General features: G+C 47.2%; 1 protein-coding gene and 1 long non-coding RNA gene across 7 annotated transcripts in view; one reads left to right on the forward strand and one right to left on the reverse strand.

The window, feature by feature from the left end:
- Window positions 1-4463, reverse strand: part of LOC309856284 (conserved oligomeric Golgi complex subunit 2-like) — a 33588-nt gene extending 29125 nt beyond the window's left edge. For 4 of the 6 annotated variants that reach the window (XR_014307130.1, XM_082717229.1, XM_082717228.1 and 1 more), the window contains exon 1: window positions 4359-4463. Coding sequence is in view for 4 of the 6 variants with exons in the window: in XM_082717229.1 (XP_082573355.1) it covers window positions 4359-4430 (72 nt within the window). In the remaining 2 variants the exon portion in view is untranslated. The remainder of the gene's footprint in view (window positions 1-4358) is intronic. The other 2 variants (XR_014307131.1, XM_082717226.1) reach the window with 2 other exon arrangements.
- A 154-nt stretch (window positions 4464-4617) lies between these two features.
- LOC309856290 lies at window positions 4618-10207 on the forward strand. The gene is made up of 3 exons (XR_014307141.1): window positions 4618-4750; window positions 7749-7994; window positions 9326-10207. It is a non-coding gene; the product is annotated as an uncharacterized lncRNA (long non-coding RNA).
- The last annotated feature ends 3710 nt before the right edge of the window (window positions 10208-13917 follow it).

Genomic DNA, 13917 nt, shown 5'->3' on the forward strand with positions numbered 1-13917 from the left:
CACTTCCCTCTGGTCCCGTTTACCGTAGCTAAGCTCCAGGCCAGGCATCCAGATCACCAGCCCTGGGGGTATAGCTCAGTGGTAGAGCATTTGACTGCAGATCACCAGCCCTGTGGGAACTTCTTCTAAGGTAAGAGGTGGCCCTATTGGTGAAATGCAGGTGCCAAGGCATGCGGACATTGTGCCATCTTCTGCGCTATTCTTAATGTTCTGATTGTCCCACTTCCCTCAGTTACCACCTGTGGCCTCTGGAAAGGAACATATTACAGTAGAATTTCCAAGGACTGATGCGTGGGGGTCAGGAGATCTGGCCTGTGATTGGCCCCAACTAGCTGTGTGGCTTTAAAGGAAGTCATCACACCTCAGGCCTCAGTTTCCTTATCTGCAAGCCAGGATGGACTGGAGTCTTTTCAGAGGAGCTGGCAAAGATCACATAGATAAGCACCACCTCATTATACTAACAAGCAAACAGAAGGCCAGAGGCGAGTAATTTGCCCCAAGTCAGACATAAGCGGGCAGAGAGCAGAGCCGAGGATGGGACCCACATCTGCAGGTCACAGCTAATCAGCCAGCACAGTACAAACAGATCTGAGCAGCTGCTCATTCTTCCCCTTTTCCGTTTTGTCCATCAGAATGCATGCTCCCTGCAAACAAGGACACACAGGACCTGCTTCCTGTCTCAAAATTCCCAGTTCACCCAATTAGAACAGGGAGGAGCCTCAAGGACTTACCCCCCCACCCCCACACATGGTTCTTTTACCTATGGAACATGAGGGTACATACATTCACCGTCCAGAGGGCTCCTGCCTTCACTTCTCATGGAAAAGGTCATCATGTGCCTACCCGGGGTGCCAACGAAGCCACAGGTTCCAGAGAGGAACTGACACAGAGAAGTTCGAAGGAGGCAGACTGGCTCAGCGCAGAAACAAACTGTCTACCAAGGAAAACTACCCCATGGGGGACTGATTCTCTCTGAAATACGTTCGAGTGCGTGGGAAAATGGTTTTTCAAGAGCCGGTGGACTGACCAGTCACCTGGTACATACAAGATCACATCCGCATTCTGACAAGAGTGGCTTGCCTGCAGTGTAGACCAGGGGCCAGAAAGACAAGGAAGGTGCATGGAGACTGGGTGAGAAGCTTCTACGGTGTGATGGCAAGGGCGCACTGCAAAGGTACGAGAAGAGATGGAAAGATGTATATGGACTCAAGAGGTTTAGGAAGCGAAATCCACAGGACCTGGTGTGACAAACTAGATTTTGGAAAGGTGACAGAGTAGGAGTTGACTTCTGGTTTCCCGACTCGAGGCTAAACGGATGAAGTGTTTACTGAGAGAGGCAATAGAATAAGAAAGGTGGTTTTCAGTGGAGGAGGTGCTCATGAATTCCGTCTTGAACCTGATGAGTCTGAGGGGCCACAGACACATCTGAGAAGAAAGGTCAGCAAGTCCGATACACAGAACTGGTGCTCAGGAGGCGTGTGGGCCAGAGACAGGAATCTGCCTTACCTGCTGATAGGTGGTCATGAAGCTGCACAAAAGGTCATCTAGGGAAAGAAAGGAACACAGGGCTGAGCCCATAATCAGCATTCAGTGGCTACCAGGAGCATGACTTTGCACAGGAGACACATCAGAGAGGTAGAAGAAAGACAGGAAGCAATGCAGAGCATTTGGTCTACTGTGATGTCGAGTAAGGAGACCGAGAAAGGTCCGGTTCGCTGACTTAGAAACAGTTTTGGTAAGAACTCTTTAGTGGAACGACAGGGCCTGAAGGGTGGAAGGTGGGAAAGTCAAGTCAACCCCTGAGCACTGGCTGTGATGCGCGACACTGACAGGGCAATACCTAGAGGTGGGGCATTCAAGTGGGAGAGGATCAAACAGGAGCGCGTGATAGGAAGAAGTGCAGGGGAGAGGATCCTCGCAGGCTCCTGGAAGGGCGGGAGGGCATGGACTCCGAGCCAGAGTGGAGATTGAACCCCAGGAGGAAGGAGAGCCCCTCCCCATACCAGGCGAGGAGGAGAAGGGGACAAATACAAGAATGGGATTATGATCAGCAGGATGGAGGAGGTCCCATGGGATGGCTGCTAATTTTTCTGTACGACTGGAGATGAAGTCATATGTTGAGATGGAAGAGGAAGGCTACATGTGATGTCAATAGCACACCCATGTAAATGGTCTAATTTATCTGTTATGCCACTTTCTCCCCCTACTACCAATACCTTATGTCCTGCTCATCTATTAGTTGGCTGTCAACCCAAAGGATTTTCATATTTCTAAGCTGACAAAGTATGATGTTGCCAGTGCCTCTGCCCCATGTGACCCTTCCCAATCTGTCATTCCTGCACTTTGATCACCTACCTCTTTTGCATACCTTTCCCCTTCTATTTCTCATTAGATCTCATAAACATGACTTTTTAAGTAGTCTCCTGCCACCAGTCAGCTCGAACTCAACAGATATGACCATGCAACTTCCTGCTGTAAACCTGACTGCAGCTCTACCATGAAGACTGCATCAACGTGGACCCCTCAATGTATGCAGTGTCCAAGGTGCAACCCGCAGCCCCACCCCATCTCCCTTTCTACCATCCCAGTCTCATTCCAAAATGTGCCAAACAAGACACCTATGTAGAAATACAACCCCGACAGCACGCTCTCCACTCATTTCTGCCTCGGAACTGTAACTTAACAAAACATCTCTCTGACGGAAACACAAATTGCAAATAACCTTTATCTCCAGCTCCATATAGAAGATCAATACCACTTTACACAGAACAGCTGTTCCATGTATTTTCCTTCTATGTATGAAGGGGTCACGTTCATTAACACTACAAATTGTACATTATATTCAGAAATTTCAGAGCCTTGAAAGAATATGGAATTGCTGGCATTCTAGCCACTTTCCCAGTTTGCTCTCTTCCTACCTCTAAGTCCTACTTTAGAACTGCTATTTTGAGATTTCTATTTTCCGAAGCTGCTTTGACCAATGGCATTCTGTCAGCTCAGAGTGAGAAAGATGGCGGGGCGAGGAAGTGTGAGAAAATGGCTAGTGTTAGGCCCAAAGAAAGCCTGATGAAGTCCAAAGACAGACAAGCTAAAGAGACTTCCGTGCTTTGAGATTCTTTAAGTCTGTGTGTGTGCCTTTTCTTCTTCCAATGACCTCTCTCCTCATCACATGTCCTTTGTTAACAAAACGTTTCTGGATCAGAGAATTCACTCTGTGCTCTCCTTCAGACACTCCATTCAATTTACACCTTTTATTACAGTGGCTTAACATCACCATACCAGAACAAGAGTACAATATACCTTCGTCTAGACATCCCTACATATTAAAAATGATATGGCCACACCGCAGAGGATCCAGACATAAGCACTTTTAAAGCCAGAGTTTGGGAGATGTGATCTGAATGCAAGTATCAAAAAGGAACTAGCTGGTTAACCCAAAAAAGAAAAAAACATATTATGACTTGAAGCCATAAAAAAGTAAGAAATTCAAACTCTTTTCAGAATTTTAGGTACCTACAGAGCCAAAACTTTTTAACACTGAAACCAGCTACTAAATCCCAATCCTTAGAAATTAAACATATACGTTTTGATAGTTTAAGTACAGACCCAGGGGATTACAGAAAACAGATAAAGCTCCTCCTGGCTCTAATTCAAACCTTGGGACATTTTCAAGGCTATGTCTGATGAACCTTTCCTGTCAGTAAAGTCTTTTCAGTTTAAATTTCTATTCTGTAAGTTTATGTCCTACAGTTATCTGCTGCCAGCTTCAGGATGACCTCACCAAGAGAAGTAGGGCAACTTTAGAAAAGGAGCTTGGTATGCTTTGTAGTACTGGACCAGAACCAGTAAGGACAGTACAGTCTTTCAGATTTCTCATTCCGGGAGCTTAAGACGAAAGTCAGGCATAAACGTTAGGTTAAGTGCCTTTTTGACCCGATTCCTGGTAAGTACGTGCGTTCAGAGATGTGTTCAATGCACAGTCGCTGAGCTTCTAGGCACATGGCACTGGGAGGCTTCTGTCAGGCCGGGGGAGCGGCGGTCTGACTGTGCCGCACGGTACCAGAGGCGGGTCTTACGGGTCCAGGGCTTTTACATTTAGCTCAAAACCACTTGCCCTGAACTTTCAGGCCTTTTCATTCAATGTGCACGATTTCACAGGAGTGCTTTCTCCAGGCTGCACCTAGCCCACCCGAGGCCAAGAGACTCACTGCGAAGTGCAGTGAGGTCCCCGCCGAGGACCCGTCGGGGGCGGGGATGGCCCAGGTAGCCCGCAGGAGAAGCCCGAGGAGAGGCCCCGGAGGGCCAAGGAGGGCAGGCCACCCACGGCCGGCTCCGGGGAGCAGAGCCCAGGCGCGCACCTTCATGAACTCGTCCTTGTGGAAGCAGAGCGTGTCCGGCCCCTTGGGCAGGTTGATCTTACTTCTCTCCATCCCGCCGGCCGCCGCCTCTCAGCACCGACACTCGACACTCGAGAGCGAGGAGAAAAGGTAGGAGGCTGCGCTCCCCAACGCTACGCGTGAAGCCAGGGTGTTTCCACCGCACAAAAGACACCGCTTCCTCCAACATGGCAGCGCCCGCGCCGGGCCAATGAAAGAGAACGCAGCAGGCCCGCCTCCGCCTGCCTCCGCCAAGAGAGGCGCGCGGACCGCTGCAGTCGATCCAGCAGGTGATGCTGCCGCCGAACGGCGGAGGGCGACACTACAACCTCGCCTACGTTTCCGCAGGGCAGCCCCGCCGCTGGTGATGCCGGGTGAGCGGGAGAGGGGAGGGCGGGGAGGGTCAGGGGCGCTCCCACCCCACCTCGCCCTTTCCCTCGGAAAATCGGCCTGCGAACCTCTTCCAGGACCTTCTCCCGAGATTGTCCCACGGGAAGCATAGCCGTGGCGGGATGCTGGCCCTTTACTTCTGCGGCCGGTTGTCCAGAGTGGGGGGCGCATCCGGGTGTCAGGCCTCCAGTCCCCGGGCGCCGCCGCTGCAGCCGCCTGGGCGCGGAGGCCTCTGTGGGAACCCGGCTTCTGCCCTTAGCCCGGGCACGCACCCGCCAGCGTGGCTTCTTCCCCGCTGAGCTTGGCTCCAGCGATCTGTAGGGAGGAAGGTGGTCAGCTGGCAGCCTCGGGTCGTCTGGGCAGCTCGCAGCTCCACTTCGGCTCAGCTGCGGGGCGGCCACAAGTTTGGGTTCTAAGAGCTCTTAAAGAATCACCTCGCTACCGGCCGCCAAAACGCAGCCTACAAGTAGATGTGCGAGCATGTTTATGTCCAGTCCGCTCTAGAATGGGCGGAATCGTGTGTTTGTGGCTAGCGTTGGTTCGATCGCCACACCCGCCCCCAATTTAGGAGACCCCCTCCTCCTCCTGCCATCCACCCCACATTTATTTTGAGATTTTTCTTTCCTCTTCCCTTGCTCTTTCTCCCACTGTCCTCCCCTTTAGTGGGAATGTCATGGTCAAATGATGATTCATTTCTCTTTTTTTTTTCTCCGTGAGACTCTGACAGCTCAAACCACAGATCTCACGCGCGCCCTTCAGACTGCAGCTTTGCTGTAATAGCCCAGGCCTGGGCTGCCCCTCCCAATGCTGTGATCTCACAAAGATAGCATGAGCAGGCCTTAGAAAGGGATGGGACACAGCAAGACAACGGCTTACAGTGAGTCTTGCATTGGAGTCACTGCAAACGGGAAACTGGTCACTTTTTTTAAAAACGTGAGTACAGGGACGCCTGGGTGGCTCAGTTGGTTAAGCAGCTGCCTTCGGCTCAGGTCATGATCCCAGCGTCCTAGGTCATGATCCCAGCGTCCTCAGATCGAGTCCTACATCGGGCTCCTTGCTCGGCAGGGAGCCTGCTTCTCCCTCTGCCTCTGCCTGCCATTCTGTCTGCCTGTGCTCGCTCTCTCCCCCGCACTCTCTCTGATAAATAAATAAAAAAAATCTTTAAAACGTGAGTACAGAATCTGAAACAATACATTCCCTAGCAGTGGGCCTGGCAAGGCCTTGTTGAGGAAAACGTTCCCAGTCAATATCCAGAGACTATGACAGGTAGGATGAGAGCTGGAATCTTATTTGGAGAATCAGAATAAATTGCCAGGGGAGCAACTATGAAAGTGCATTCTATGCCCTGTTGTGGTCATTTGGATATAGGGAATGAAAGCCTCATTATTTGGTCTTTGTTTGTTTACTTTTATTATGAAAATTCTCAAGCATACACCAAAGTGTGTAGAGCAGAAGGATCCCGGCCCTTCCGAGTACTTATCACTCTGCTTCCCCAACTGTTTCATAGGCCCTCCTCCTTCTACTGCCCCCAAACTGCCTGTATTTTTGTTTTTTGGGGAGGGGGAAGGTCTGGAATATATTTTAAAGTAAATCCCAAACATCACATCATTCCCTGCTCCCCAAATACCTTGGTTTACACATCAAAGAAGGAGGAGGAAGAGGTCGAGGAGGGGAAGACTGAGAAGGAGGAGGGATGAAGAAGAGAGATTTCTGCACAGGCCCACTATGCCAGAATCAATAGTTCTAATAAGCTATTCCGATTGGCTCTGAGAGGCATGACTTTTAGCCCAGGGCCACAGTGCTAATAAGCGACAAGGGCAAATTCAGGCAGCGCAAACAGCAAGGCCCACACTCATCACCAAGGCACCGAGAGGGGGGGCAAGGGTGCCAGACCGACGGAACAAAGTTGTCTGGGAACCCCACCTGCCCTAGAAGTCCAGATGAGCAAGTAGTTGAACTGCTTTTTACCTTCATTGTCATTCCTTTCTGAAATTATTGCTGGCATTTGGTAAAGACATGAACCTGAGCTTGTGCAGCCTGGGGTACTGATCTTGGGGTTGCTGAAGAGAGTAGGTGCCAACAAAGAATGAAAATCCCTGCTGCCTGTTTTCCTTCCGAGAGTCAGGAGGGAATAGTCAAGACCCCATACAGTGCACTGCCACTTGGAGCCCTGGCTGTGGCAGTGGCGTGGCCCACCAAAGCCAGGAGCAACAGGCAAGACCCCAGACCCCAAATGCTAATGGAACACCCTGGGGAGGACGAAGGAAAGGCAGAGAGTCAGGGGAAACCTTCCCAAAGGACATTTCCCTCAGTTTCATCTGGGAGCTGACATTCAGCTGGTACACACCCCTTCAGCCACACAAAGTTTGGTGACTAGCCTCTGGCCAGAACCTGCTGTATGTCTCCCTACCCTGAACCCTTCCCAAGATCCCTACCATGGCCTCGCGATCCAGGCACTGGGCGTGTAACACTTGACTCTGCAGGAGTCCCTGGGCCAGCTTTTGGTTAGTTAGTTGTCCGCACTGTTAAAGATTTGACTACTGTTACATGTTTGACTCTCGTCTTTGGTGATGGTACCTGTTTCATAGGAAATAGAAGCTGGAATCCAGGAAACAGGCTGCAACATGAAATGAAAAAGTGGATACAAAGCTTCTAATCAGAGCCAGACACAATCGGCGATCAACTATATCCCAGTCTCTCCCCTCTTCTCTGATCTGTACTTTCCTTAATGAGGAATGAGACTTTAAGTTGACTTTTTTTTATCTTCAAGTCTCTCTCTCTCTCGATTCCCTAACTTGCCTCTCTTGCCTTCATTTCATCCTAGAGCTTGTGCCCACGACTTCTTTTCTAAGTAAATATTAACCCCCTTTGACTCTGAATCTCTGGAAGATTCTCAGTTCCCTATTTTCGCTGGCACTGTGACAGGTCCTCATTTATCCTTCCCACACCTCTGTATTTATAGTTTTCACATTTTTTTGGCAGGTTGGCTACAGAACACTCAAAAATTGCAAAGAGAAATATTGTGTTCTGGAAATTCGTCCGAGCATTTTTTTTTCCAATATCGTCCTTATGCTCTTCTGATCCTCTCTTGAACTGTTGGACAAAAGCAGCTGACGCTTCCACCAGCAACCAGAGTCATCCTGTCCACTACTGTGGGAACAGAGGGTTTCCATTTGGAACTGCAGACTGAGCCTAAAGTCTGGTGGCCCTTTGGTGCCAGGATAGCAGGTATGGGACGGGTGGGACATGGAGGACAAGCATCATAGTAGAGGTCTCCATTCGACCACGAAAGCTCACAATGAGCCAACAGGTCCATTTCAACATCTTCTGTATTTTCCTTATAACCTGTTTCATTCCAGAGTGGATTTGAGATCATTTAGTTTGATTCTTAAATGTTTCCCATTCCAACCGGAAACAGACTCATCCTAGGGGCTCCCAAATTCTTCCTCATCTTCCTAATCAGTTAGTACCCCAAATTGGGTGTGATAGTGCCAGAACATTCTTCCATGTGAATTTTATAACAGACTAGTATTTTATTAGTTTTTTTCAAACTAATAAGAATGATAAGGGTACCTTTTTTTTCTTTTAAAGCATAGGCAAAATCACGAAAGACATTGAAATGAACCTAAAAGATTATAGTGTCTTCCAAGGGAAAACAGGTGTTGTCTCATGTACCCTTCTGGGCTGACCAATTCTATGGGATATTCTGTGCCTTTCTTGTCTTTGAGCTATTTTGTAACTCTATAGATTGTACATAATTGATGTGGATGCAGATGATCCTGTCTAGCTATATGTAAATGAATTTTGTCCACTGGAAGTACAGTTGACCCCCTTTCGTTTGGTAGAAGGCAGTTTTGCATCCATTTGCATTCTATTTGCATATCTATTTACATCTATCAAAGCAAATTTGTTTAAGTATTACTGATTGTATATGTGTCTGCCTTGAGATTCTTGCTTGAAGTGGTGGTAACATCTTAGTGGTTCCCGAGCTAATGAATGAATTAAACAAAATCCCTTCAGGCGTTCATCTCATATTTGTAAAATGGTCCTTCTTTAATCTTTTCGAAAAAATGATACACTAGCAAACCATGACAAGATTCTGGTAAATGAAAAGTGCAATGAAATCTAATCGGAATGAATTTTAAAATTATCTTCAATGTGGCCCAGGCTATGCCAGAGGCAGAGAATGAATGAATCTCAAAGACATGGCTTCTGGCCCCCAGGAGTTACAATGTCAACATTGGCATGCCTGAGAAATGCATGTGACTTTCCCATCAGGGTTTCCCCGGGGGTTCAGTTAACCTTTCTCTTCCAAGCTACCCTCTCTTGTAGTGATATCAACTGTGCCCTTGGTTTCAGCTCCCATTCCCTAGCCAACATCTCTCCCACTGATACACGACCATCTGTTTCTTTCCTACCCACCAGGCCCGTGTAACTGACTACCTACTCATGCTATTTCACTGATGTCCCACCTGTGCCTCAAAACCCAGCATGTTCAAAACTTGATTCATCATCGTTTCTGAAAGAACGGCTTATCCTCTTTTGTTTTGTTTCTTTAGAAATGATTCTACCAATGCCAGCGGCATGCACCAGAAACCAGGAAGGAATCATACAGCTGAGCCAACCTGCTGTACTTTAAAACACTTGACCACAATTCTCCAGTGGATACTCAACCCTGGCTTCAAACTCCCTTGTCTCTCCAGTGAGTTTGCTTTCCCTCTAATGGATGACCGTTTCACACCTTCAAGACTTGCCTCAACAATCCCTACCCCCACCTCTTCTGAACTATGTCACCTCACTCCCAGCTCCTGTCCTAGGGATGAGGGAGCAGAAGGCAAGCTGAGGACAAAGCAGAAACTGGCGCCCTACACCCTCTCCCCATGCCATATGTGTAACATTCCTCATGCACTCCTGGCTGCCCTAAAGGAAAAACGATGCTTAACTGATAGAGATCCCAGTCCTGCAGGACAGGAGTTTCCCTCCATCTACAAATGTCCTAGCGACTTACAAGGAAGGAAGAAGCTTTCTCATCAATAGCCTGACTTCCAGAGACCCATACCTCAGTTTCCGGAAGTCCTAGCATCACCCTCCCCTCCATAAAATTGAGGGAGTCTAAGGGGAAGGGAAATGTAATAAAACTGAATTTCTTCTAAGCCCAAAGCCCACTGACAAGGATGTGTGATAGGAGGAATGTAACATATCTCCAGGAAACTCCCGACTGTCTTCATGCTTTCCCTCATTAGAGGCAAAAACAGCTTTGACTTGACAATAACCAGGTCTCCCTCATCCTGAAATTCTTCTTTAGCATATGACAGTCCTTCTGGACACCCACTTTGTCCTCACCTTCCTCAGCTCCCAGTCAACCATGCCTCTGTCTGAGCAGCTCTTTCTGCCCCTGGGTCCTGTCCCTGTGTTTTAATAAAACCACCATTTGCAACTAAGACATCTCAAGAATCCTTTCTTGGTCATTGGCTCTGGACCTCACCCCACCAAACCTCACCTGTGTTCCAAAACTTCATCACTAGTGTCACACTTCAAGAAAATAAAAGCCCCTTGTGCAGGAATTCCCTTATCTTACCACCACCCAATCAAATCTATACCTACATTTGTATCCATTTTTAATTTGTTTTTAGACATTTACTCAACAAATATTTAGTCAGTACCTACTGTGTGCTACACACTGCCCTGAGTGTTTGTAAATCTGTGGCGAATGACACAGAAAAGTCCCTGGCATCATGGAATTTACATGGTAATTGGAGAAATGTACAAGAAACACAGAAAGAGTTGAAGACAGAGCAGGTTTATTGAGAAGAGCAGACATCCCCAGCTGGGGTTTGTTCTTCCTTATGCCTGGGATTTTTTTCCCTCCAGCCCTCTCCAGGACTTCACTCCCAGGGTCAATATCAAGTTCTCGTTCCAATGGATCCTTCCAGTCAGAAGACAAATAACATTTTTCTTAAAAACAAAAGGAAAAAACCCAAAACAAAGACTTCCTTTAACCTTCTATCTTCCTATAACAACCTCCATATTTCTCTCCCCACCTCATTCCCAGCATAGCTTGTAAAATATTTGTCTACACCTGTGCGTGTAGGGTACCATGTCCCCAAGGGTAGTTGAAAAATCTCTATAAAGAATCCTTATGTGCAGATCATTTTAAGGGAGTCCATTTCCATATCCAAACTCCATGTATGCTCTGTAGGATAGGTGATATGCCCATTCTTGGGTCTGATATCAGGATACTCCTCTCCTTCCTGGAAGATCAAGACACTCCTCTCAGATCTTATTAGAGTGTAGGACTTGGGCTGATACCAAAGTTGAAATACCAGTTTTGTTTCAAATAATGCCCTTCTGTGGGCAGTCCTGGGGCTCTGCCTTTAGGGCTTCCTCTCCTTATTAGGGTAAAGGTTAACATCGGAAAGGGGATTTGGGCAGATGTTGGAAGTGCTCTGACATCAGAATAACAATCAGTTTTGGTTAGTGACACTCATTCCTTCATATTTAAATTAAACAACATATTTTTAGGGACATAATAGGGAAAAGCACAAGTAAGGATTTTAATGGTTTCATTCCATTCCAGTGTGTTTTGGGAAATAAATTAACAGAAAATGAGACTGTTCTGCTTTAAAAAAAAAAAAATGAACTTTGTAGCAGGCAAATGTTATTCCAATGAAGTCGATCCATTCCTATCTCATTTTCTTTTTCAAGATATATTTATTTGGTAGAGAGACACACACACACACACACACACACACAGAACACAAGTAGGGAGAGCAGGGGAGGGAGAAGGAGGCTTCCTGCTCATCAGGAATGTGGGCCTTCATCCCAGGCCCCTGGGATCATGACCTGGGCCAAAGGCAGCTGCTTAGTGATTGAGCCACCCAGGTGCCCTCTATCTCATTTTTTAAATATTTAATAATTTCAACACCTAGTTAATAAAATATACATATATTGTGATGAAAAGTTTATGATTAAAAAGTTTCAGATGTCCACTTAAAAATGTGCAAGCTGTGTGTGAAAGACCCGCGGATCCCCTTACCCAAGAATCCAACACTGCCACTGGATGCAAACAGCAAGAGGTTTATTGTCATGCAGGTACCAGCGGGTGGTCGGCAGCTCCAGCTAACCGAGCACCCCGACCGGAGTGAAGCGGGGTCTTTTATAGGAAGGTACAAACAAGTTTTGGGTGGGGCGCAACTGATTGGTGGACAGTTTGAACTTTTGAAAAAGGCATACTTGGTGTTAGTGGATTGGCCCTGGAAGACCCCCCTCGCGCGAAGAGAAAAGCGGGAAGGGGAAACAAAGAGGGGAAGTTTGACCTTATTACTGGGCAGAAAGGCATCCTGTCTACGTGACCTATGTGACCATGCAGCCCCCTTGCCTACGTGACCTACGGGACCATGCCCTGGCTATTAGGAGAGGGGATCTTGTTCAAACAGGAGTCAAGTGTCATGCCCTAAAAGCCAAGCGGTTACAGAAAGGCAAAAGAGCAGTTACATTGAATTCAACCCTGGGGGAAGGGTCTTTTCATTGCAAGGGGAGGAGGGGTACTTTTACACAACAAAAGAGCAGTTAATTACTTAACGACGGGGGGGGGGGTCTTTCATTCCCCCCTTTTTCTTGATCATGGATAGAATCTTATATCCATTTGTCCTTTTCTTGCACTAAGTGGGGTGCAAGGCGCCAGCTTTTGCTTTCTCCTCAGCCAGCCTCCTGCTCCTTCATTTCCCCCTGAACAATCTTGACCCTGAAATCTTTAAGGGGGTTGAAGGTGGAAGGTCTCATCTTCTGTAACTTCTTCCTGCTGAATAGGGGCGTAGAGCTGTCCCTACCCACTGGGGTCAATATTGATCAGGGTAGGAACATATAAGGGAGTTACAAAGGTGGAGGCAGCTGAATCCAGTGCTGACAGTGAATAGGCGTCCTCGCGCGCGAGAGAAGGATCGTCTGCCGTGGTGTAGTCATTGTAACAATGGAGTCTCGGCACCAAGTAGAGAAACATGGAACAAAGCAACATATTAAGATTAATAAGGCGATAAGAATGAGAAGCCCGAAAGGGAGATTCGGCCATAGTCCTCCTTCAAATTAGGAACTTAACCATTTACTGAGAAGGATCTTGTAGGGCCTTAATCTGGGTGTTCATATCCTTCAGTATTCCTGTGACATTTTTGTGATAGTCTGGGATGTACACACAACATTCTGTCTTGATAATTGCACATGTGCCACCCTGGGCTGTTGTCAGGACATCTAAGGCCATCCTATTTTGTAGGACTGCCTTGCATATCTGTGACACTTCGGTATTAAGCCAGGAGATGCCATTTAGTGAATCATTGAGTGCCTTTGTAGTATATTTATTAAGGGCTTCTACATGCCACATGACATCCTCTAGTCCCGCAGATGGAACAAAGATGGATGCTAAGTAATCATACCATTTAAAAACAGATCACTTCCATCTCTGTTTCAAGTTGGGGAGATTAGCTGGAGTTGTAATAGTTTTAGTAATGCACCCATGAATCCAGGCAAATCCTAAAGTACAGCGACCTATCCACCCTGGAGGAAGCCAGGCCCACAGGTTAGTTTCACATATCCAGTGGGTTCCGTTTGGAGCTGGCCATCTGATGCCAGGTCACCTTGCCCAATCAGTAGCAAACCAGTCAGTAGCCTGGAGTACTATTACTTGGGAACACATTTCTAGTGAGCCATCCTAGACATCATGTGTTATTTGCCCAAGTACCACTCGTATGATTCCTTTGTTCCCAGCATAAAACTGCCTTCTGATTGAGCTGTCCAATCGTGGGTGTAAGCCACAGATATGTATCCCAGATTTGATATATGCCATCCTTAGTATAGCGATAAGGAGGGTTTTGTAACTTAGGCCCATATTTGATTGGGGAGTTATGGCTTGACAGTAATCCCCTTTCCTTCCAAATAGCTCCATGGGCATGTAGTACCAGGAAAGCATATTTGGAGTCAGTATAAATGTTAATTCTTAGGCTTTGGCAATTGCAAAGTGCTAGTGAGCACTATGGCATACCTAGCTTATCTTATTTTTTCTATGAAAACTACTGACATCAAAAAACCAACGGTCCTTCATATTTTTAACAGTGGCATCTTAAATCTGGACAAATAGAGTAAGCAAGATCAATAACCTTTG

Source organism: Mustela nivalis, assembly GCF_964662115.1.
Source record: "Mustela nivalis genome assembly, chromosome: X".
Classification (NCBI taxonomy): domain Eukaryota; kingdom Metazoa; phylum Chordata; class Mammalia; order Carnivora; family Mustelidae; genus Mustela; species Mustela nivalis.